Source organism: Echiichthys vipera (assembly GCF_963691815.1).
Source record: "Echiichthys vipera genome assembly, chromosome: 15".
NCBI lineage: Eukaryota > Metazoa > Chordata > Actinopteri > Perciformes > Trachinidae > Echiichthys > Echiichthys vipera.
This window is the reverse complement of record NC_139840.1, coordinates 2397381-2418771: the sequence shown is the minus strand read 5'-3', so window position 1 is coordinate 2418771 and position 21391 is coordinate 2397381. Positions and strand designations below refer to the sequence as shown.

At 45.2% G+C, this 21391-nt stretch overlaps 3 protein-coding genes across 3 annotated transcripts; 1 reads left to right on the top strand and 2 right to left on the bottom strand.

Annotated features, from left to right (window-relative positions):
- Nucleotides 1-2934: 2934 nt before the first annotated feature.
- LOC310957248 (tripartite motif-containing protein 16-like) lies at nt 2935-4941 on the bottom strand. The gene has a single exon (XM_083927736.1). It carries the CDS (start codon nt 4924-4926, stop codon nt 3217-3219), a length of 1710 nt encoding a protein of 569 aa, XP_083783862.1. The 5' UTR covers nt 4927-4941; the 3' UTR covers nt 2935-3216.
- A 968-nt stretch (nt 4942-5909) lies between these two features.
- On the bottom strand, nt 5910-10951 carry epdr1 (ependymin related 1). The gene is made up of 3 exons (XM_083928056.1): nt 10666-10951; nt 9095-9303; nt 5910-7939 (listed from the first exon to the last, which is right to left on the bottom strand). Exons 1-3 carry the CDS (start codon nt 10902-10904, stop codon nt 7746-7748), a joined length of 642 nt encoding a protein of 213 aa, XP_083784182.1. The 5' UTR covers nt 10905-10951; the 3' UTR covers nt 5910-7745.
- Nucleotides 10952-11710: 759 nt separating this feature from the next.
- nol7 (nucleolar protein 7) lies at nt 11711-18798 on the top strand (the record flags this gene model as incomplete). Its single annotated transcript, XM_083927928.1, is given in 9 exon segments — nt 11711-11726; nt 11729-11918; nt 13706-13766; nt 14530-14585; nt 14670-14695; nt 15528-15609; nt 15691-15812; nt 16082-16159; nt 17206-18798. Coding segments are annotated over 9 exon segments (702 nt in total). The 3' UTR covers nt 17277-18798.
- Between the last annotated feature and the right edge of the window lie 2593 nt (nt 18799-21391).

Sequence of the window (21391 nt, the reverse complement as noted above, 5' to 3'; positions counted from 1 at the left end):
CCCAAACATACAGCCACTGTCAGATCTTCATCGTAAAGAAGAAGAAGAAGTCCTGATGAAGTGATGGTGTGGTCCCACAGAGCCCTGATCTCAACACCATCCAGTCTTTATGACATGAGGAGACAGAAGGAGTTGAGGAAGCCAAAGACAATACTGGCAAAAAATCAATAATAAGAATAATAAAATAAGGGTGGATTATGACATTAAAGTGGTACAAATCAGGACCACGATGACCACTTGCTGCGTGTGGTTGAGTATTTAGCTCCTACTGCACATTAGACGTTTGGGCACAGGTGAAATCTGCTCAGTGGGAAACAGATGAAGCTGTGATCTAAGTCCAGGTGAACGTCTACAAAGAAACCAGCAGCCACAGTGGGTTAAAGTGTCCTCACACACAGGTTTGATACAGTCCTTTATGTTCCCTTCACACCAGTGGGGTTTTTAGGTTTTACTGATTAGTGTCAAAACAATTATTCACACAAGAGCCTCCACGGTTCGTACACCTCTGCCAAAGTCAAATTCAAGCACTTTTCCAGCACCTTACATTCATTCATTCATTCATCTTCAGCCTCTTGTCCCTGTTGTGGTCATGGGGGGCTGGAGCCGATCCCAGCTGACCCCAGCGGGGTCCACCCTGGACAGGACGCCAGTCTATCACAGGACACATAGAGACGAACAGAGACAGACAACCATTCACACCTACGGGTGATTTAGAGTCATCAATGAACCGAACACCTGCACGTCTTTGGACTGTGGGAGGAAACCGGAGAACCTGGAGAAAACCCACGCAGACACGGGGACAACATGCAAACTCCACACAGGAGGGCCCCAGCCGGGATTCAAACCAGGAACCCTCTCGCTGTGAGGCATTAAAATTCCCCTTTATTTTTTCCCTTAAAGTCACATTGAAAGAGATGGTGTTACGCTCTAAACACCAAAATGTTTGTTAATACCAGAAGGATAAGAATTTAAATGATATTTCTTTTCTATTCCAAGTGTCCTGTGATAGACTGGCGTCCTGTCCAGGGTGGACCCCGCCTCACGCCCGATGTCAGCTGGGATCGGCCCCAGCCCCCCACGACCCCGACAGGGACAAGAGGTGGAAGATGAATGAATGAATGAATGTTTGATTCCAAGCATTTTCAAACCTTGAAAACACAACATTAAAATTCAAGCATTTTCAAGGATTTCAAGCACTTGTGTGAACCCTCAGCATCAGCTTTAACACAAACACACACACACACACACACACACACACACACACACACACACACACACACACACACACACACACACACACACACACACACACACACACACACACACACACACACACACACACACACACACACACACACACACACACACACACACACACACACACACACACACAACAAATCAGGACACTTTTTTCCATGAAACCCTGGAGATTACGAGGTTTTTCCCCCATAAAACTAAAGAAAAGCAAAACAAACATCACCTATTTCTCTTAAAATGTTCGTCCTAATGACTTGCAGCAGTTTCACACCACAGTGTACTTTTATTTTAAAGGTTTCAGCCTAAAGCGGAGATGCAGATGAAGCGAGTCCAGGTGCTTTGACTTCCACTGCATCCCTGGTTTGCAGGATGAAGGCGCCCTCTTGTGTCGTGCATCAGTTTTTACATTTCACTCGTGAACGCGCAGGAAAACCTCCCCGGCTGCTTCAAACAACATCAATTATTATACTTTTAAATATATGTGATATCACACCGCGTCACTTAGTTCACCCTGTAACACCGATGCTGCATTCAGGTCACAAGGGAAAGATGGGAGAGAAGAGTCTCCGGTTATAAATAATATTTAGGGAACGTGACGTTTGAGGCTATAAATGAAAATCTAAGAACATCCTCAAACTCAAATCTGACCAAATTAATTCTATTAATTGTGTAATAAACCGTCTTTATTGACTCGGTGCACGAAGAAAATAATAATCGTAAACCAAGAAGTGAAGAGAAAACTGCTTATTTCTCTGACTGAGGGCGTACTCACACTGTCCTTCTGCACCGTGCCCAGTGCTTTAGGGTCCTTGTCCCCCCCTCCAGGCCCGTTTGTACTCACACTACCTGGGCCTCGGAGAATGCTTCTTGCTGCCTATACGTCATCACGCCTTGATGACGTCATGGCGATGCGTGGCTTTGTTTCCAGATCTTTCCGTAGACCTCGGAGTTTTTGTGCGTCTTGTCGACTGTTTTTGAATCTTTTCATCGACCAAATCTGCAGTAAACACTCCACCTCCGCATCACACCAACGTGAACCTTTCACCGCCATTGTTTGAAATGTCCGCGCATGGTCCCTCCTTCTTTTTTCTACGTCCCAACAGGCGCACAGGAAATGACCTCAGAACCGCCGTAGGCCTCGTGCTCGTACACGTGCAAACGTGCTTTACAAAAGCCCACCTCTCTCAGACGGGCCGTGGACGGCCAGCTGGCCGCAGCTAGGCGTGGAGCGGTTGCACTCACACTAGGCTCTACCCGAAAAACCTGTTTTGGCCCGGTGCGGAAGGACAGTGTGAGTGCGCCCTTAGTCTTTCCCTGAGGACTCAGGACACAGGACTCAGGACTCAGGAACCGCCCCCGTTGAGTGAATCTGTCTGGGTGATCAGGATACTACTGTTGTTGCGTCGTTACCGTTACTTTTGAGCAAATTATATTAAATGACAAATGTTCTGGTACAGAATGTAAAACCTTCCACAACAGACCGTCCAACTACGTCCAAAAACAAACCAAACGACACACAACTAAACAATATTACAGTGTGTGTGTTAATATAACGAAAACTTCACAAAAATAATCAGAAATGTGTTCGTGAATAATCACACATCAGCTTTGAAATGATGCAAAATATCTGTTGTTGCACACAATTCATTCAATCTACTTTTAAAAGAGTTTGAAGGAGATCATTTTAAGGACTTTCTGACATCATTTTTTATGAAACGGGCCGCGGCCGGCAACCGTACCGCGTCCGTGTTTGCACTCACACTGGTCAAAGGAACCAGACTTTAGCCGTGAGACGTCCTCGGGCACGGTACGGACGGACAGTGTGAGTGCGCCAATAGAGTGTGGTCTAGACCTACTCTACATGTGTGTTCAGGTAACTTCTGTTATGATTTGGCACTACAAGTTAAATTTAAAAGAACTGAATGAGTCATTTACACAGAAAAACCTGGAGAAATACGGTCAAGGTTGAAAAACCCCCAGAGAATTTCCCACTTTGATGATTTCTGTCTTTGTCAGTTTGCAGAACTCCGCGGTGTCTCTATAATCATGAAGACCGACTCCAGCATAAAGAGGCTCGGTGAACGTGGTCTGGACTCTGTGGAGGAGAGTCATGGTCATGGTTTTAGAGACGCTGTAGAAGGAGAGAACACCTGCACTGCGATCCAGGTACACCCCCACTCTGTAGCACGGAGCACCTGGAATGGTAGTTTTGACTTTGTCGTCACAAAATATAATACTGTTATAGTCACAATATAACACCCAAGATCGGTCTTTTCCTCCAAATCCATATTCATCCGAGGTGTTCTTGTATGCAACCGCTACATAAACTAGGTCTCCTCTCCATTTCACCTCCCAGCAACAACGTCCAGTCAGAGTCTCTCTACTCAGGACATGCCCCCATGCAACCATCCTGTCCGGGCGACGAGAAAAAGAGTCTAGGTCAAACAATATTGTTGCTTTTCTGTTCCCCTCAGATAGAACCAATTCTGTGTTTGCTATATTTGGATCCAGTGTGAGTTCACATGAGTGTTGTAAGAAGTCCGCTCTGGTCCTGGGCTCTGGTTCTGGTTGTGGCAGTAAAACATCGACTTCAGTCAGTGAGACGTTTGTCCACTCCTCTGTCAGGACCTCCTGTAGTTTCTCTATGAGTCCTGACACGGCTGCTGTCACGTCCTCAAAGTGTCTCAGAGGACGGACGTTGATGCTGGATGTAGACGGACTGAGTGGAGACAGGGAGGTGTAGCTGTGTAGAAACTGGGTGTGGTCCTCTGTGTGCGAGAGCTGCTCCAGCTCAGCGTCTTTCCTCTTCAGCTCAGTGATCTCCTGCTCCAGCTCCTCCTGAAGCTCTTTGACTCGACTCACTTCAGTTTCCTGCTGGGATCTGACCTGCTGCTTCACATCGGAGCGTCTTTTCTCCATGAGACGGATCAGCTCGCTGAAGATCTTCTTACTGTCCCCAACTGCTTTATCAGCAGAGCGGTTGATGGCCTCCACCTCCTGTTGAAGCAGCTTCACATCGTTCTCTCGGTCCTGGATCCTCTGCTGGATGTTTAGTCGACTCCCCTCGACTTCTCTCTGCCTCTCGCGCCTCTCTGCTGCGGCTGAGACTGTGTCGTGGCCTTTGTGTTCATCCACAGAGCAGAGGTAGCAGATACACTGCTGATCAGTGCGGCAGAACATCTTCATCACCTCATCGTGATGAGCGCAGATGTTCTCCTGCAGCTTCTTGCAGGGCTCCAGCAGCTTGTGTTTTTTAAAGGCAGCAGATTCATAGTGAGGCTGAAGGTGTTGATCACAGTAAGAGATCAGACACACCAGACAGGACTTGAGAGCTTTCAGTTTGCTCCCGGTGCAGACATCACAGGCCACATCTTCAGCTCCAGCATAGCAGTGATCATCATTAGGTGCAGCTTGGAGCCCAGTCTTCTTCAGTTCCTCCACTAAATCTGCCAACATGGTGCTTTTCACCAAGGCAGGCCTCGGTGTGAACGTCTGTCTGCACTGAGGGCAGCTGTACAAGTGCTCACTGTCCTCTTCATCCCAGTGGAGTTTAATACAGCTCAGGCAGTAGCTGTGTCCACAGGGAAGAGTCACCGGATCCTTCATTAGATCCAGACAGATCGAACAGGAGAAAGCTTCCTGGTTCAGCTGAACTCCTCTCTGTGCCATTTCTCCTCTCAGGAACAACGACTGTCTGAGTCTATTTGAGCTCTGATCTCAACAACATGTGCCTCTGCAGTGAATGGGGTCTGACAGCTCACCGTGTTGGTTACACCCGTCCACACAGTGTAGATGTACGGGGAGGGAACAAGGAAATGTGAGCACAGAGTGCAGCTGCAGCTCACTGTGCGAGAGAGCAGGAAGCAGAGGGAGGAGTTATCAGGCTTCTTCTTCTTCTTCTCCTCCTCCTCCTAAAGGCACGTCGCTGCCATCCAGTGTTCAAACTTATATCCATTATTTTACATCCACAGGACCAGACTGGTTACTCTTTCATCGCCCCATCGCTGTGTGAATTTTGTGTGAATGCACGGCAATAATCCATCTAAGTGAATGCAGAGTAACGACTAACACTTAACTACTCACCGGCCATGTCTCTGTGGTGACAGCTAGTGTTTGTGTAGGTGTGAGTGTGTGTGTCTGTGTGTGTGAACGTATAAATATGTGTGTATGTCTCTGTGCACGACTGTGGGGGTTTCTCTTCTTCTGTTCATCTCTGTGAGGCACCTTGTGGAACTTTTCTGTATGAAAAGCACCAAATAAATAAAGGTTGCTTTGATTTGATTTAACATTGAGATAGAGCTCTTCTCACAGTGTTTGTGCAGAGTAAATAGAGCCGTAGTTTGACCCGTGACGGTGCAGTAAAGTCATTAAAAAAGCTCATCACTGGTGGATACACATTGTCCCGTCACCAATGCACGAATGTGGAGCTCTTTTAGACTAAATGCTGCAATTTCTATGAAAGAAAAGTGGAAATTTTCCTTTTACCCGATATGAAAATTCACTTTTGATCGACGTTAACAACAAAACGAATCCTGTTTTGAGCAGAAATAAGTCTTTTCCTTCCTCTCGGTGGTAAATTCAGTTGCTAGTCCTTGTGTTGAATGTTAAATGTGTTGAATAAATGATTTTAAATGCACATTTCATCACACGCTTCCAGCCGGTTGCTTTATTGCTAACATAACAAAAATGCACATGTGAGCTACTGTGACACTGTTTCTTCCCTCTGATGTTCATGAAATTATTAAAAAAACAGATTTTTAACCTCAAAAAGAGTGAAACTACGTCTGGATGTCAAAGAAACTACAAACACACACAATAACAACATGATGCTTGTGATTGTGTCTATGTTAGCGTGTCCACTCGTGTGTTTGAGGCACTTCTGTCAGAAACACAGACATTAGAGGTTAGCATGTAGCCAGAACGCTTCACTGAACCCCACTGTTAGCCATGTAGCTCTGAGATTAACATCATCGACTGTTTGCAGCGAAGAGCGCTCTAACAACACTTCACATCACCGTTGTAGCGTGAAGCTCGTCGTTTAAGGATCCAAGTGTTGGTGCGGTCGCAGCTGGAGCAGCTCATTGGTCCTGATGACGGCTTCAGCGAATTAGCAGCAAATTAACAAACAATTCTATAAAAGACAAAACAAACAGTGCATCTGAAATCACACCCTCGTTGCTACACAGCGCACTGTGTTGTTTTGGTATTTCTGCTTTATGAGATCATTTATTTTAAATGATCCCAAGCAGGGAAAGTGCAGCTCGCTTCTCTTGTTCTGTAAAACACTTCGAGCAGTGGTGTCAAACTCCAGCTCACAGTGGACCAAATTTAAAAACTGGGACAAAGCTACGTCCCAAACTCAGTATTTACTAAAAAAAAAAAAGACTTCAAATGTGCATGTGTTCCCTTCTCTCCAGGTTTGTAATGTTGAACCTTTTCAGTGCAGCTCCTTGTTCTTGTCGTGGTGTTTTACGTCTGTTTTAAGTCGTTTCGTTTTTGGGGAGGGGTGGATTCAGTGTGTCTGCAGAGACTGGTAGCATGGATGCTCATGTGTGTGAACAGAAAAGTAGACGTGTGTGTGCTTTATACTCACAGGCCAGCTCTCATAGAACCTGGAAATGATCTTTGGGGCCAAACATAATTACACCGCGGGCCAGATTTGGCCCACGGGCCTGAGTTTCACACCCCTGACTTAGAGTTAGTGTATTTGCTATACAAATAAAAGGTATTAGTTGGGGCCAAACACCGACAACGTCAAGCCAGTGAGGTTCACCAAACTTGGCAAACTTACTATTCATTATTTTATTTACCCTGTGCCATTTCATTTGACTGAATTGTGAGTATGAAACATGTGCACTGTGTAATACATTGGGATCATAAACGTCCGGAGCTGAACTAGAACATGTTCACAGGCTTTAATGCTCATAATAATAATGCTCACTCACTTATAGTTCATGTATATAATTAAATGCAATATGTTTAGTTTGCTTGTGTTCATGGTTGTATTTATGTAGGCGCTGTCAAATCAAGTCAAATTCCTTGTAATGATAATTGCCTGGCAATAAACCTGATTCTGATTCTGATAAAACACCTAACTTTTCTCATCCTGTCCGTCTGAAACTGTCTGCCTGTCTCTTTAAGACCACCCCCCCCTCCTGAAAAACTCCAGTCTGCTCTGATTGGTCAGTGTTTCCGGGTCTTCTACATCACTGCAGCGACACTTCCTGCCTATATACAGTGTAGTTGTGACGTCACTATACGTACAGGGAGTCCTGACGGCTTTCTGAAGACGGGCTGTGTGTTTTAATACTTTCACAATATTCAGCATCTCAACCTGCTTTAAATTAAAAAAAAGACATGGAATCTAATTTACTACAATACGGGACCTTGAAGTATTTCGTATCTGTTCTTTAAGGAGCAGCGAATGATTGAACGCGGGTGTGATTTCGGACTCAGGGTGCTGTGAAGTGTCTCTGTGAAGTGCGGCCTCAGCAGTCCGACTCGGCCATCCTCTGGGGCCGGGCCGATTGACAGGTGCTGGGCGGGGTGAAGACGTCCGGGTCGCTGATGCCCAGCTCGATGTTGAAGAAGCGGGTGGAGGTGGTGACGCTGCTGTTCCTGATGTAGGTCTCCTGCACCGGGTAGCAGTCCTTCAGGGTGTAGACGCCCACCCAGGTCTCATCTGGGGGGGACACGAGCAGACGGGGAACAACCAGAGTCACTATAGGCCGAGCATTCACTCCATGGACTGAGAGAAAGGAGAGGAACGCCATTCAAACGCACGCCCACATGGCTACGCTGCTCCTTGATGCTAACATCACTTTCATCTGCACTTAGCTGGAACGGCTAACGCTAACGGCTAACTGTCAGTCAAACTCCTCTGCAATAGGGGACGGGTTGACACACTAGAAAACGAACCTGGCAACCCGAATGCAGGAGTTATTTTTTGTTGTTGCGACTACGATCTTGAAACACTAGAGGGCGGCGTTCTGCTCGTTCTACATATTCAACCTTTAATTAACAGGTCGGTTTAACCCAAATGAAACCGTTTTCCCCATTTTTCTGGGACAGTTTTGTCGAAGTTTTGAGACATAAAATGAATTTCTACAGTAGATTAAACTATAAAAACCTATTTAATGCTCTGAACGACACATTGTAATGAGATGGAGGCAGAGATGACAGTAGAAGAGACGTCTTCAAACCTGAACAAAAGCAAAACTATCTGCACAACAAGAACCCACACGAGGAAAGTGTGTTAGAGCGCACTCACACTGTCAAGGTTCACGTTGGTGTGATGCGGAGGTGGAGTGTTTACTGCAGATTTGGTCGATGAAAAGATTCAAAAACAGTCGACAAGACGCACAAAAACTCCGAGGTCTACGGAAAGATCTGGAAACAAAGCCACGCATCGCCATGACGTCATCAATGCGTGTGACGTGTTACGGCGTGATGACGTATAGGCAGCAAGAAGCATTCTCCGAGGCCCAGGTAGTGTGAGTACAAACGGGCCTGGAGGGGGGGACAAGGACCCTAAAGCACGGGGCACGGGACGCACGCACAGTGGGAGGGCGCCCTTAAAGAGCTCGTATTCTGCTCATTCTCAGGTTTCTACTGTCGACGTGTTTAATGCTTAAATGTTCCGGAAACAGAGGCTGCTCATGTGCAGGGCCCAGAGTTTAGTGCTACACCTCTGCTGACTCCATTCATCCATCCGCTACGATTAGAGAATGTTATTAATATTTTCCGTTTTATTTCACAAACCTGAAAACCATCCTCCGTTGATCAGAATGGGATTATTTTATGACCCCACCCACCCGGTCGACGGAACCAGACTTACGCTGGCGTGCGGGCTTCCTGTCCGACCACTCCTGGACCTCCACGTTGTCCCCGGGGCCTCCGATGATGTACTGGTCCTCGAAGGTGGAGTTGTCTGGGATGTCGAAGGGATCCCAGGCCTCCGTCAGAGCCACCTTTGCACAGTCTTTGGTCTTCTGGTCGATCTGGAACATCACCATGCTCTGGTACAAGTAGATGTACTCGAAGAACCTGCAGCAGACGGAGAGAAGGAGGGAGGAGGAGTGAGGAGGATGGAGACGTTCGAGGAGAGCATCGATTTAACGCTTCATCAGCTGGATTGATTTTAATATTTATTTTTATGTTGCTTTATATTAAATATTGCTTTAATTCAATCCCATGTGCTCTTACACGCCTGTGCCCAGGGAGTGTGCAGCAGAGTTCACGTCCACGCTGCAAACTAAACAAACCAAAGTCCGTTCATTTTGTTCTTGTTTACCGACCCGAGAATATTTCTCAACGCCAGACTTCTGTCCCGACAGAGACCCAGTGTAAATAACACACACTGTGTCTGCAGGGCTTCTAGAGAGGAGTCCGTCATTACAGGAAGATTACATTTTATCTGAAAATAATGTTTCTTATAGAATTATATAGCCTGTGTTAAAAAGTGTCCTCTAGGAGCCTAAATGTGTGCTAAAGTGTCCTCTAGGAGCCAAAACACGTGTTGAAGTGTCCTCTAGGAGCCAAAACATGTGCTAAAGTGTCCTCTAGGAGCCAAAACCTGTGCTAAAGTGTCCTCTAGGAGCCAAAAACATGTGCTAAAGTGTCCTCCAGAGCCAAAACCTGTGCTAAAGTGTCCTCTAGGAGCCAAAACGTGTGCTAAAGTGTCCTCTAGGAGCCTAAACATGTGCTAAAGTGTCCTCTAGGAGCCAAAACATGTGCTAAAGTGTCCTCTAGGAGCCAAAACGTGTGCTTAAGTGTCCTCTAGGAGCCTAAACATGTGCTAAAGTGTCCTCTAGGAGCCAAAACATGTGCTAAAGTGTCCTCTAGGAGCATAAACGTGTGCTAAAGTGCCCTCTAAGAGCATAAACGTGTGTTAAAGTGCCCTCTAGGAGCATAAACGTGTGCTAAAGTGTCCTCTAGGAGCCAAAACGTGTGTTAAAGTGTCCCCTAGGAACCAAAACGTGTGCTAAAGTGTCCTCTAGGAACCAAACGTGTGTTAAAGTGTCCTCTAGGAACCAAAACATGTGCTAAAGTGCCCTCTAGGAGCCTAAAACATGTGCTAAAGTGTCCTCTAGGAGCCAAAACATGTGCTAAAGTGTCCTCTAGGAGCCTAAACCTGTGCTAAAGTGTCCTTTTTCCCTTGTCGCCCCTGCCCTGTAAAAGTCTGTGCACGCCTCTGTGTAAAAATATAAAAACATATATTAAACCTGCAGGAAAACAATGGGTGGGCCTCAGATTATTATGGTGATTATTTATCTTCATATTTAAATCTATCCCCCTCACTTTTACATACTGACCGTGTAAATGCAGATATAACATAATCATACAAACATAATAATAATAATAATAATCATAATAAATCATGTTATTCTAAGGGCGGGCGGCTCTCACTTCTGACACGGGGTGTGTTTCTTGTGCTGCTGCAGGACCCGGATCCTCTGGTTCTGGGCGTCGTAGGAGACGGCGGCCCGGCCGTTCCTCCCGGTGCTGTGGTCGTACAGGACCCACCTGCCCTCCCACTGCAGCGGGGCGAGGCACGGCTCCACCGCCCGGGACGCGTTCCTCGGCGCGGGGAGGCCGAGGACAGAGGCCCCGGCGGCGGCCACAAACACGAACAACAGTCGGTACATCGCGTCTCTGGATGAACCGGAGTCCCGTTATGTGATCCCGCTGCTGATGCCGTTAACGCGAGGCTGCACCTGCTGCTCCAGCTGGAGATTTTCAAAATAAAAGCATCGTCGAATTATTTATTTTTTATTTTTGTTTATTTTCACAACATTAATTAAGTACAGTATTAAAATAGTAAAGAGGCCTGATAAAATACATAATGTGATTTAATGTGAGATATTTACTTATTTGTGTAAGTATTAAAGTAGTAAAGAGTTACAATAAAAATACATTTTAATTAATTATTTATTATTGGTTTAATATATTTGGTGATTCTCTTCTCTTATTAATGACTCATATATGATTTATAAAGCTAAAAATAAATAAAATTAAAAGTAAAAGAATTAACTAATGACATTTAAAATATTACTTTCTTATATTACAAATAATTTGGTGACTATTTTTACGTAAATATATTTCTAAAATAATAAAAAAGAATACATAAAAAATAAATATATTTTTAATTACCTATGGTGATTCACATCTCTTATTATATCCGATTTATAAAGCTAAAAATAAATAAAAATAAAAATAAAATAAATTAATTAATGACATTTTAAATGTTACTTTCTTATATTACAAATAATTGGAGAATATTTTTATTTAAATATATTTAAAAAAGATAAGTTTAACGTAATCTAATGTGAGATATTAACTTATTTGTGTTATAGGTAAAGTATTTAAGCAGTAAATAGTTATTTAATATTTGTTTACCTCTCGACGTTCCCACTGGTCGCATTCTGTCCGCGTCACGATGCGTCGCGGCCTGATGACGTGTCCTCGCTCGTCAACATGGCGAAGAAACAACGTGGAAAAGCAGCTTCGTCCTCCAAGAACACGAACACCGACAGAGACACGCAACCCTTCAGTCTGATGCTCGAGTCCAGCGACGACGAGGCGCCCGAGGAGGTGACCTTCGAGGACTCGAGGGCGGCGGCGCTGCGGAGCATGAAGCGGGCGCTGGACACCGCCCGGAGGTAGAGACCCGCCGCCGGACTCCGTCCAGAATAACGCGGTTTTCAGCGTTTACGCGCAAATGTGCGGGTTAAACGCATCAAACCGGGGTTTTAATCACGTGTTCTGGTTTAATCAGGGGGTCAGTTCACTTCGGCGCAAACATTTAGCACCAAAAAGCTCCATATTCAACATAATGGGTTTAATAATATATGTGTAATATGTTTAAATGTGTATAAAGTAAGTTAATTATTTCATTTAGCACCAAAAAGCTCCATATTTAACATAATGGGTTTAATAATATATGTGTAATATGTTTAAATGTGTATAAAGTAAGTCAATTATTTCATTTAGCACCAAAAAGCTCCATATTTAACATAATGGGTGTAATAATATATGTGTAATATGTTTAAATGTGTATAAAGTAAGTTAATTATTTCATTTAGCACCAAAAAGCTCCATATTTAACATAATGGGTGTAATAATATATGTGTAATATGGTTAAATGTGTATAAAGTAAGTTAATTATTTCATTTAGCAGCAAAAAGCTCCATATTTAACATAATGGGTGTAATAATATATGTATAATATGTTTAAATGTGTATAAAGTAAGTTAACTATTTCATTTAGCAGCAAAAAGCTCCATATTTAACATAATGGGTGTAATAATATATGTATAATATGTTTAAATGTGTATAAAGTAAGTACATAATTTCATTTATTGAAGTATAAGTAAATATACTTTTAATCAAACATGTAAACTAAGTAAATATGTTGTGTTTTTGGTCGAAATTGTCAAAATATTATGTCACTTTAACACCTGATGTAGAACCAAAAATTCATTAATTCATACAATTAATTAATTATAATTAAACTATTTCATTGAATTATGTCAAATCACTAGTGCAACATAAATACTGATATTCCTCTTGTATCACAAGGCTTGTTTTTGAATAATATATTTATGATTTTTAAAAATACTTTTGATTTTTTGCTTAAGATTCAAGAATCTTTATTTATCCCGAGAGAAATGATTGTGCAGCAGTTTCAACCCAAAGATGGGAAAGAGTCAGAGTAACAATAAGCATAAAAACATAAATCAAACATCAAATAAATCAAACCAAAATCTATTACGCCTCCGCATCTTTTCACCTGGAGATGGAAAACCACTTGTGCGACATAAATATTAATATAATTTTATGATTTCTTGTGATTTTCTTCTGCAAAAATTAAACACTTTCCTGTCAGTGCTTTCCCTGGGTTAACCCGTCAAATGCACCGATCTTATGCAGTTTTTACAGATGAAACTCTTTATCCAAGTGACTTAGCACTGAAATCTACCACTGTCATTAAAAATGCACCTTTCTTTCTTTATCTGCACCTTAAAATCCACAGAGTTTATTTTAATATAGTGTTTTTAAATCTGTGATACTTTTCTCTTATTGTAGTTTATATTTTATATTTCTGATTGTTTTGTTCCACTGCTACGATGACCTCATTTCCCCTCAGGGATAAATAAAGTTATCTATCCATCTATCTACATGAGGAATATCTGTCTTAATGTTGCTCAAGTGTTTGGACACAATTCAATGAAATGGTTTAAATGTATTATAGTTTTTATTCTGAATATCAAACTGACTCAATATTGGTGAATCGTGTCTCCCAATAAGTCAAAATAGATATCAGTAACATATTTTGGGCGTGTGACGAGGATCCGCCATCTTTAACTATTAAACGGAGTTTGTTGTGTTGGATCCAGAACAGCAGCGATGAAGTTCACGTCTGTTGGGTTTGTGTTTCCTGTGTGCAGAGAAAAGGAGCTGCTGAAGGAGAAGAGGAGGAAACGACAGGAGCTTTTCCAGGACCAGAAGGTGGGTGTGTTTAAGGGCGCCCTCCCACTGTGCCTCAGTCCCGTGCCCCGTGCTTTAGGGTCCTTGTTCCCCCCTCCAGGCCCGTTTGTACTCACACTACCTGGGCCTCGGAGAATGCTTCTTGCTGCCTATACGTCATCACACCGTAACACGTCACACGCATTGATGACGTCATGGCGATGCGTGGCTTTGTTTCCAGATCTTTCCGTAGACCTCTGAGTTTTTGTGCGTCTTGTCGACTGTTTTTGAATCTTTTCATCGACCAAATCTGCAGTAAACACTCCACCTCCGCATCACACCAACGTGAACCTTTCACCGCCATTGTTTGAAATGTCCGCGCATGGTCCCTCCTTCTTTTTTCTACGTCCCAACAGGCGCACAGGAAATGACCTCAGAACCGCCGTAGGCCTCGTGCTCGTACACGTGCGCACGCTCGTGCTCGTACACGTGCAAACGTGCTTTACTAAAGCCCACCTCTCCCAAACGGGCCGTGGACGGCAAGCGTGCCGCTCCTAGACGTGGTACGGTTGCACTCACACTGGTCAAAGGAACCAGACTTTAGCCCTGAAACGTGCTGGGGCACGGTACGGAGGCACAGTGTGAGTGCGCCCTGAAAACGTCTGGTGAATGTGACTTTTAGGAACCGTTTGAACAGATAGAACTTTACAGCAGCCCATAGTAGTTCTCCCAGTGGCCAAATATAGGATCAATGTGATTGTGTTGTTAAGTGAAGCTCCTTTCTTTTTTATTCTCTTTCCCACAGAAAAGGAAACTGTTGCCGGCCGACGTGTTGGAGGAAATCGACTCCGCTCCGTCAAAGTCAGTTCAGCCTTCGGACTCGTTAATTTCACACGTTTTCTCCGTCTCTGTTCAGGGAATGACTTCATCTTTTTGATTTCACAGGAAGCAGAAACCGACAGAAGATGAAGGTAAAGAAGCTCGTTCACGCCATCACACATTTACAGGGGCGTGCACAGACATTTGAAGGGCAGGGGCGAAAAGGGGGCACATACAGCGCATCCTCACCACTGAAGAGGGCACTTTAGCACACGTTTATGCTCCTAGAGGACACTTTAGCACACGTCTGGCTCCTAGAGGGCACTTTAGCACACGTTTATGCTCCTAGAGGACACTTTAGCACACGTCTGGCTCCTAGAGGGCACTTTAGCACACGTTTGGCTCCTAGAGGACACTTTAGCACATGTTTTTGGCTCCTAGAGGACACTTTAGCACACGTTTGGCTCCTAGAGGACACTTTAACACACGTTTATGCTCCTAGAGGACACTTTAACACACGTTTATGCTCCTAGAGGACACTTTAGCACACGTCTGGCTCCTAGAGGGCACTTTAGCACACGTCTGGCTCCTAGAGGACACTTTAGCACACGTCTGGCTCCTAGAGGACACTTTAACACACGTTTTGGCTCCTAGAGGACACTTTAGCACACGTTTGGCTCCTAGAGGACACTTTAGCACACGTTTGGCTCCTAGAGGACACTTTAGCACACGTTTGGCTCCTAGAGGACACTTTAGCACACGTTTGGCTCCTAGAGGACACTTTAGCACACGTTTGGCTTCTAGAGGACACTTTAGCACGTGTTTTTCAACAATTGGGCCACGAGAGGGGGGCGGCTGCCTGTGCACGCCGCTGCGTATTTCACATTTAGCTAACACTTACAGTCACACACATACCAGTTGTTAGGTAGAGCAGCAGAATAAGCTTCAGGTGAGGATGACCCGTGTTTCTCCGTCCTCCACCAGCTGAAGAGGAGCCGTCGGACGATGAAGACGGCGAAGCGGGGAAGAAGAAAAAGAGGAGCAGGAAACTGCCGCACGCCCGAGAGTATGTAAAGACACGGTTTCCTTCTCTGATTAAATCACTTAAGTGCGCACTGCTCTGATGTCGCCTGTTTGCGTTTGTCAGACTGAAGGGGAACTACACGGTGACGACGGCGACGGAGCCGGACCTGGTTTCCTTCCAGCAGCAGGCGGCCAAGGACTTCATCCAGTCCAGGCTGTACGGACCCGGGAGCTGCAGGAGCACAAGTAAGAGGGCGCCGTCACCCGACAGGAAGCTTTAGCGTGAGAATATATTTTTGAATCCCTGCAAGCTTCACTCTGTGGCAGAAGTCCGTGATCTGTCTCAATTTGAGCTTTGCTAAAGTGACGCCCCGTCCTGTCCCTCTGAGGCGCCCGCTCTCCTGGGACCCTCTGCCGGGGAGAGGACGGCGACATAGACGGCGTTCAGTGCTGGAGAGCATCAGCCCGTCGTCCCGTTTTAAACATGTTTCCACTTCCTGTCTGTCTGCGCTCAGGTAACGAGATGCTGTCCCTGGAGAATAAGAAGGGGAGGAACAAAAGTGCAGCCGTGCAGTTTCTCAAGAAGGACTGGGGTGAGTTCACGGGTCCTCACGGGGCCTGGAAACCCCTGAAACACTGAAGTTTAGGTGTTTTCAAGGCCTGAATTTTGAATATGGTGCTTTAAAGTGAGGTGATCTTAAACAGGGAAAAAGAAGATCCACGTATTTGAGTGAAAACAGCATTTTTTAGGACATTTTTGCATGAATTACTTTTGACTCTTTACAGATGATCAGAACAGTTGATTCACACTTTCTGAGGTCAAATTCAAGCACTTTCAAGCTCCAGTTTCCAGATTTTCCAGCACCGTAGAGACGGGATTATGTAATAAACAAGGACAATTGTTCCGTAATACCAGACAGATAAGAGATTACATGACATTTCAATTCTTAAGCTATTACGAATTCAGGCGCTTCTTCCAAAATTCAAGCATTTGCACCTGTTTGAACCCTGGTGATTATCTCTGTGGATCTATCAGTCGACTAAACGCTGCAGCTGGAGCAGCGAGTCTGTTTACAAAGGTGAACCAAAGGTGGTTTTCTCTCATGTGTGGCTCTTCTGTAGAACGTTGTTTACACAGACGTAGTTCACCACAGCTGTGAAGAGCTGGAAAAGCAGGAAAAAGCACCTGGAAATGCTCAAACGTGCTTGAATTTGAGTTTGGAAAAGGGGCAGAACCCTGAGATCTGTAGACTAAAGTAAGGTGTTGCCGACGCCACACTGATCCAAAATAAAGTCCGTATCCAGACTGAATGTCAGCCTAAGTCAGGGGTGGGCAACTCCGGTCCTGGAGAGCCTCTGTCCTGCATGTTTTAGGTTCCTCTCTGCTCCTGGAGCCACTGTCCTGCATGTTTTAGGTTCCTCCCTACCCTAACACACCTTAGTCTAACCCTAACCACACTGTGACGAGCATCAGCTGCTTGATAACGAGCAGAGCATCAGACTCAGGTGTGTTAGAGCAGAGAGAAACTAAAACATGCAGGACAGTGGCTCTGCAGGAGCAGAGTGGCCCAGTCCTGACCTAAGTAGACCCGCTGTCGGCCGCTCTCTGATCCCCCGTCTCGTCTGTCTGATCCTGCAGCCTGTAAGGAAAAAGCCAAAGCAGAGAAGCTGAAGAAGAGGTGGATCCACAAGCAGAAGATTCCCTCCTGACGTCCCCAGGAACCTGGACCGGGTCATCGCAGGTCCTCTGCTTCTTCTGCTCACTGGATTTGAACGGACGGCGACATAATTTCGGCGTAAGGCAAGGACACGAGCTGGACAAAGGAAATATGGACTCAAGTGACGCAGCAGCAGCCGCAGCAGCAGCAGCAGCACGGACCCCTTCAGCTCATCACCAGGACTTAGACGTAGAACCGTGGAGCCCAGCGCGCAGGTCTACGCTGCTTCAACGACCTGAACTCAAAGCTTTTGTTCCCTTCCTGAAACGTAAAGAACGTAAAGATCGAGCTCTTTAAAGTCGGACTTTTGTCTCCAACATTATCCTCAAATTTCTGTCAAATCAACATTAATAAAAGCTGGTTATAACGGCATTGATACATATTTTGTTAAAGGCTGAGATTCAACAGGAAGCTCAGAGAAAAGCTGGTAAACCGACTTTAGGTTGAATTGTTTCGGTGACGTTTACAGTTACCGTATTTTCCGCATTATAAGGCGCATAGAACAGACGCTACAGTGGAGGCTGGGGTTACGTTCTGCATCCATTAGATGGAGCTGCGCTAAAGGGAACGTCAACACAACAGTCAGGGGAGGTCGTCTTGTTGCTTCCTCCACTTCGGCACCATTGATTGGTTCATGTTCAACTCTCTGGCTGCTGCTCTGTTCCCGTGTTCTGCTGCGTGACTAATGGCCTTGAGTGTAAACTCTGCGTCGTAAGCGTGTCTCTTAACAGGAGCCATTTTGGGCTCTTTACACAAACACACACATGGAAATGAAACGGCACGCTTCACGCAGTCGTATATCTCAACATGCACCTCGCGTTTCTTCTTCTACGGGGGAAAATAGAGTCGGCGGCTGCTCACCGTAGTTGGAGACCTGTTGGGGCTCAATATTGGTCCATATATAAGGAGCACCGGGTTATAAGGAGCACTGTCGGCTGTTGAGACATTAGAAGGTTTTTAGGTGCAACTTATAGTGCGGAGAATACGGTAATTATAGACTCTGATTCGTTGATCAAGTGAAATTTAAGTCATTTTTTAAGCATTGATGCCAAACTGTTCAGAGTCTCCAGTGGGAGGACGAGCTGTTGCTGTTCTTTCTCATAGAAACGTCAGAAGAAATAACATTTAGGACATTTGCTGCTAAAAAAGAAGCATTTTGAAGACATTACTTTGGTCAACGAGACGTTTTCCCACGACTTTGACATTTTATAGTAATGTAAATAAACGTCTTTGCCGTCACGCTTTACTGGACCTGTTGGAAACATTCAGCGGCCATTCATCGTTTTAGTCCTGAATACAGATTCAGCAGTGATGTTTAAATTAAACTCTCTTTATTTTCTGTTCAGCAGAAGGTTGAAAACACGGATTTGTCCTTTAGCTTTTTAAAAAACGCTCGTCCACCAACGTCACGAAGCTTCAGCCGGGAATCACCGTCACCGACTTTTCCCCTCAAACCTGTTTTTATTTGGATTAAAGAATATTTTACTGTCTTTACTGTTTACTGTCGATATTTCACAATAAAAGATGAAATAAAGAAACTAATTGTGCACAACTACGAAACCTTTTTTCTTCGTGACCCCTCAAATATATCATGTGGCCCCTTTTCGGGTCCTGAACCTCAGGTTTGGAACCACTAATTAAAGTCATTTATAAAGCAAAGACGGCGATTTAAATCATTTTTAAGGAAACATTTGGGTTTTTGGTCAGACAAAATAAATCAAATCTAAAGTAGAGCGTCAATATGTATGACCTTTATGACCTGTGTGTGTGTGTGTGTGTGTGCGTGTACGTGTGTGTACGTGTGTGTGTACATGTGTGTGCGCGCGCTGACGAGTAACAGAACATCGCAGCTCAGAAATGCCAAAGACGTTCGTGGTTATTGTTTTAACTTAAATGCAGCGCGTGGTGCAGATTAAAGGGGCAGTTCTGCATTTAATTAAAAACAATAACCATGAACGTCTTTGGCATTTCTGAGCTGCGATGTTACTCGTAAGCGCGCGCACACACACGTACACACACACACACTCTCACACACACATGTACACGCACACACACAGGTCATAAAGCTCATATAGATTCAGGCTCTACTTTAGATTTGATTCATTTTGTCTGACCAAAAACCAAATGTTTCCTTAAAAAAAGTGCCGAGATCATCATTTTTCACCATTTCCTCACAGATTCATTTAAAGTTCGAGTCCCGATCGACGGCAGTGTTTTAAGGCGGACTGGTCCTTTCTGGCTTCACGTCACTGAGGATCAAAACAGTTCCGGCTCCGGGCGTCATGCAGCATCCAGACAAGTGCCACCACCATCATCATCACCACCATCATCATCATCGTTTGTCATGTTTTTAATAGAAATCTTTTCACCCTCACACAAATTGCACTTTTTTCCCCCTACAAACGAACAAAGTCAGCAGTCGACAACTTCCTGTTTGACATCTTCCTTTAAAACACGGTGAAACAAAAAGACTCAGGTAAGAGACGTTAACTCCATCTCACCACCACTTCACTATGGCATGCGTAGGTTTCACACCTGTACTCAGACACACAGAGGTTTTCTAAACGACGCCGTGACGGTTTTTACGATCTGGGAAAAAGAAAAAGGTAGAGAAACAAACCGGAAAGGTACAGAAGAGCTCGGGTCCACCTGGAAAAACACTAGAGGAGAAGATGAAGTCGTGTCGAGCGAAAGCCTCGGCATTCCTGTTTCTCTGCACGTGGCGAGCGCGAACACGCGGGCTGCGAACGCACCGCCGCTGCGACGGCGTCTTCCTAAAGTATTTGGTTCTTTGTTGTGTGAATGTGCCACTGAGCCGCAGTGCTGTCGACGATACTGAGTGTGTGTTTTATCGATGCTTTTCGACACTAAAGAAACGCGAGAGGCCGGAGGAGGACCTCGTAACAGAACCGACACCTGGGGGGACGAGGAAGCTCTCTGCCTCTGAGGGACGATGGGGAGTTTGAGCCGAGCAGACGTTCGTACCTGAATGCTTCTGCAGCAGCAGCATCAGAAAGTTACGACTAGACAGCGAACGCTACCAGAGGGCAACCCAGAGGGCAGTCGAGGTGGACTGAAGGTAGACCTGCGTCTGAGCTGGATCCAGGGGGGATGGGGGGGTCACATACGCCTCTGCGGATTTAGTTCAGCTTTTTGTTGGGGTTAGAGGTCACAGTCAGGAGGCAGAGTTAGGGTCGACATAGGTCTATTAGCCATGGAATTAGGCACTAGGAACATGGGACCTGGGGACCATGGGACCCGGGGAACATTGAGCAGTTCTCCGGGACCCGGGGAACATGTGACCCGAAGAACTGCTCCCGTTCCAGATCGATGTTAATTATCGGGCAAACTGAAAACAAAACAAGTAACAAATTTCTCTTCTGCTGCCGGACTATGAAGCAAACTGAAATCTAAAGTATTTTTGTCACAAAGTAAATGGAGATATATAAATTCTTCTACTGCACTTTCAGAGTAGAAGCTACTGAGCCTAGCTTGCTAGTGGAGTACAAACAGCCCAGGAACAGGGAACAGAGAGCTTCTTGTGACCTGCCCCAGTGTGACTTGTTGAAAAAGGAGACGTCAGTCGTATTTAAGGTTAAACGCTGCACGGCTGTGAACGATCGTGGTCAGTAACGCAGCATAGAAGTCGTCAACACGTCGCCCAGCAGACGACGGGAAACGTCCACTCAGAGGCTTAAAGGGAAATTACGGCGCAAAATCCTCCCGTGGTCATTTTCGGCACTTACATGCATCAATCAAGCCGTGGAGACTGTTTCGCCCACAGACCACTGGATGACTTTGCGCTGGAATTACACTTAAAGAGATTCGACACGTGTCCAAACGGACGTGACCACGACTGCAGCATCTCTGCCGACGTGAGAAGAACTCAAATTTCAGTTTGACCTTAACTCTAACTCCATCTTCACAGCAGCTTTGTTCTGCTGTTGCTTGTTTTTCTGGTCTGAGTTTGCGTCTGAAAAACCTGTCGCTGTGCTGCTACAACAACGAGTCCGCCTGGGAAGGACCCGGGGCCGGGGCCGGGGCCGGGGCCGGGGCCGGGCGGCTGCTGGGTCGGACCTTCCTGCTCTAAACCACGGAGGAACAAAG

Bases quoted from the DNA above. Each gene is read 5' to 3' on its own strand.
- LOC310957248 (XM_083927736.1), bottom strand. From the start codon at position 4,926: ATGGCACAGAGAGGAGTTCAGCTGAACCAGGAAGCTTTCTCCTGTTCG.
- epdr1 (XM_083928056.1), bottom strand. From the start codon at position 10,904: ATGTACCGACTGTTGTTCGTGTTTGTGGCCGCCGCCGGGGCCTCTGTC. The intron at 9,304-10,665 runs GTGAGAGCCGCC...CGTCTGCTGCAG, and splicing joins AAACACACCCCGTGTCAGAA to GTTCTTCGAGTACATCTACT. The intron at 7,940-9,094 runs GTAAGTCTGGTT...TGTCCCCCCCAG, and splicing joins CAGGAAGCCCGCACGCCAGC to ATGAGACCTGGGTGGGCGTC.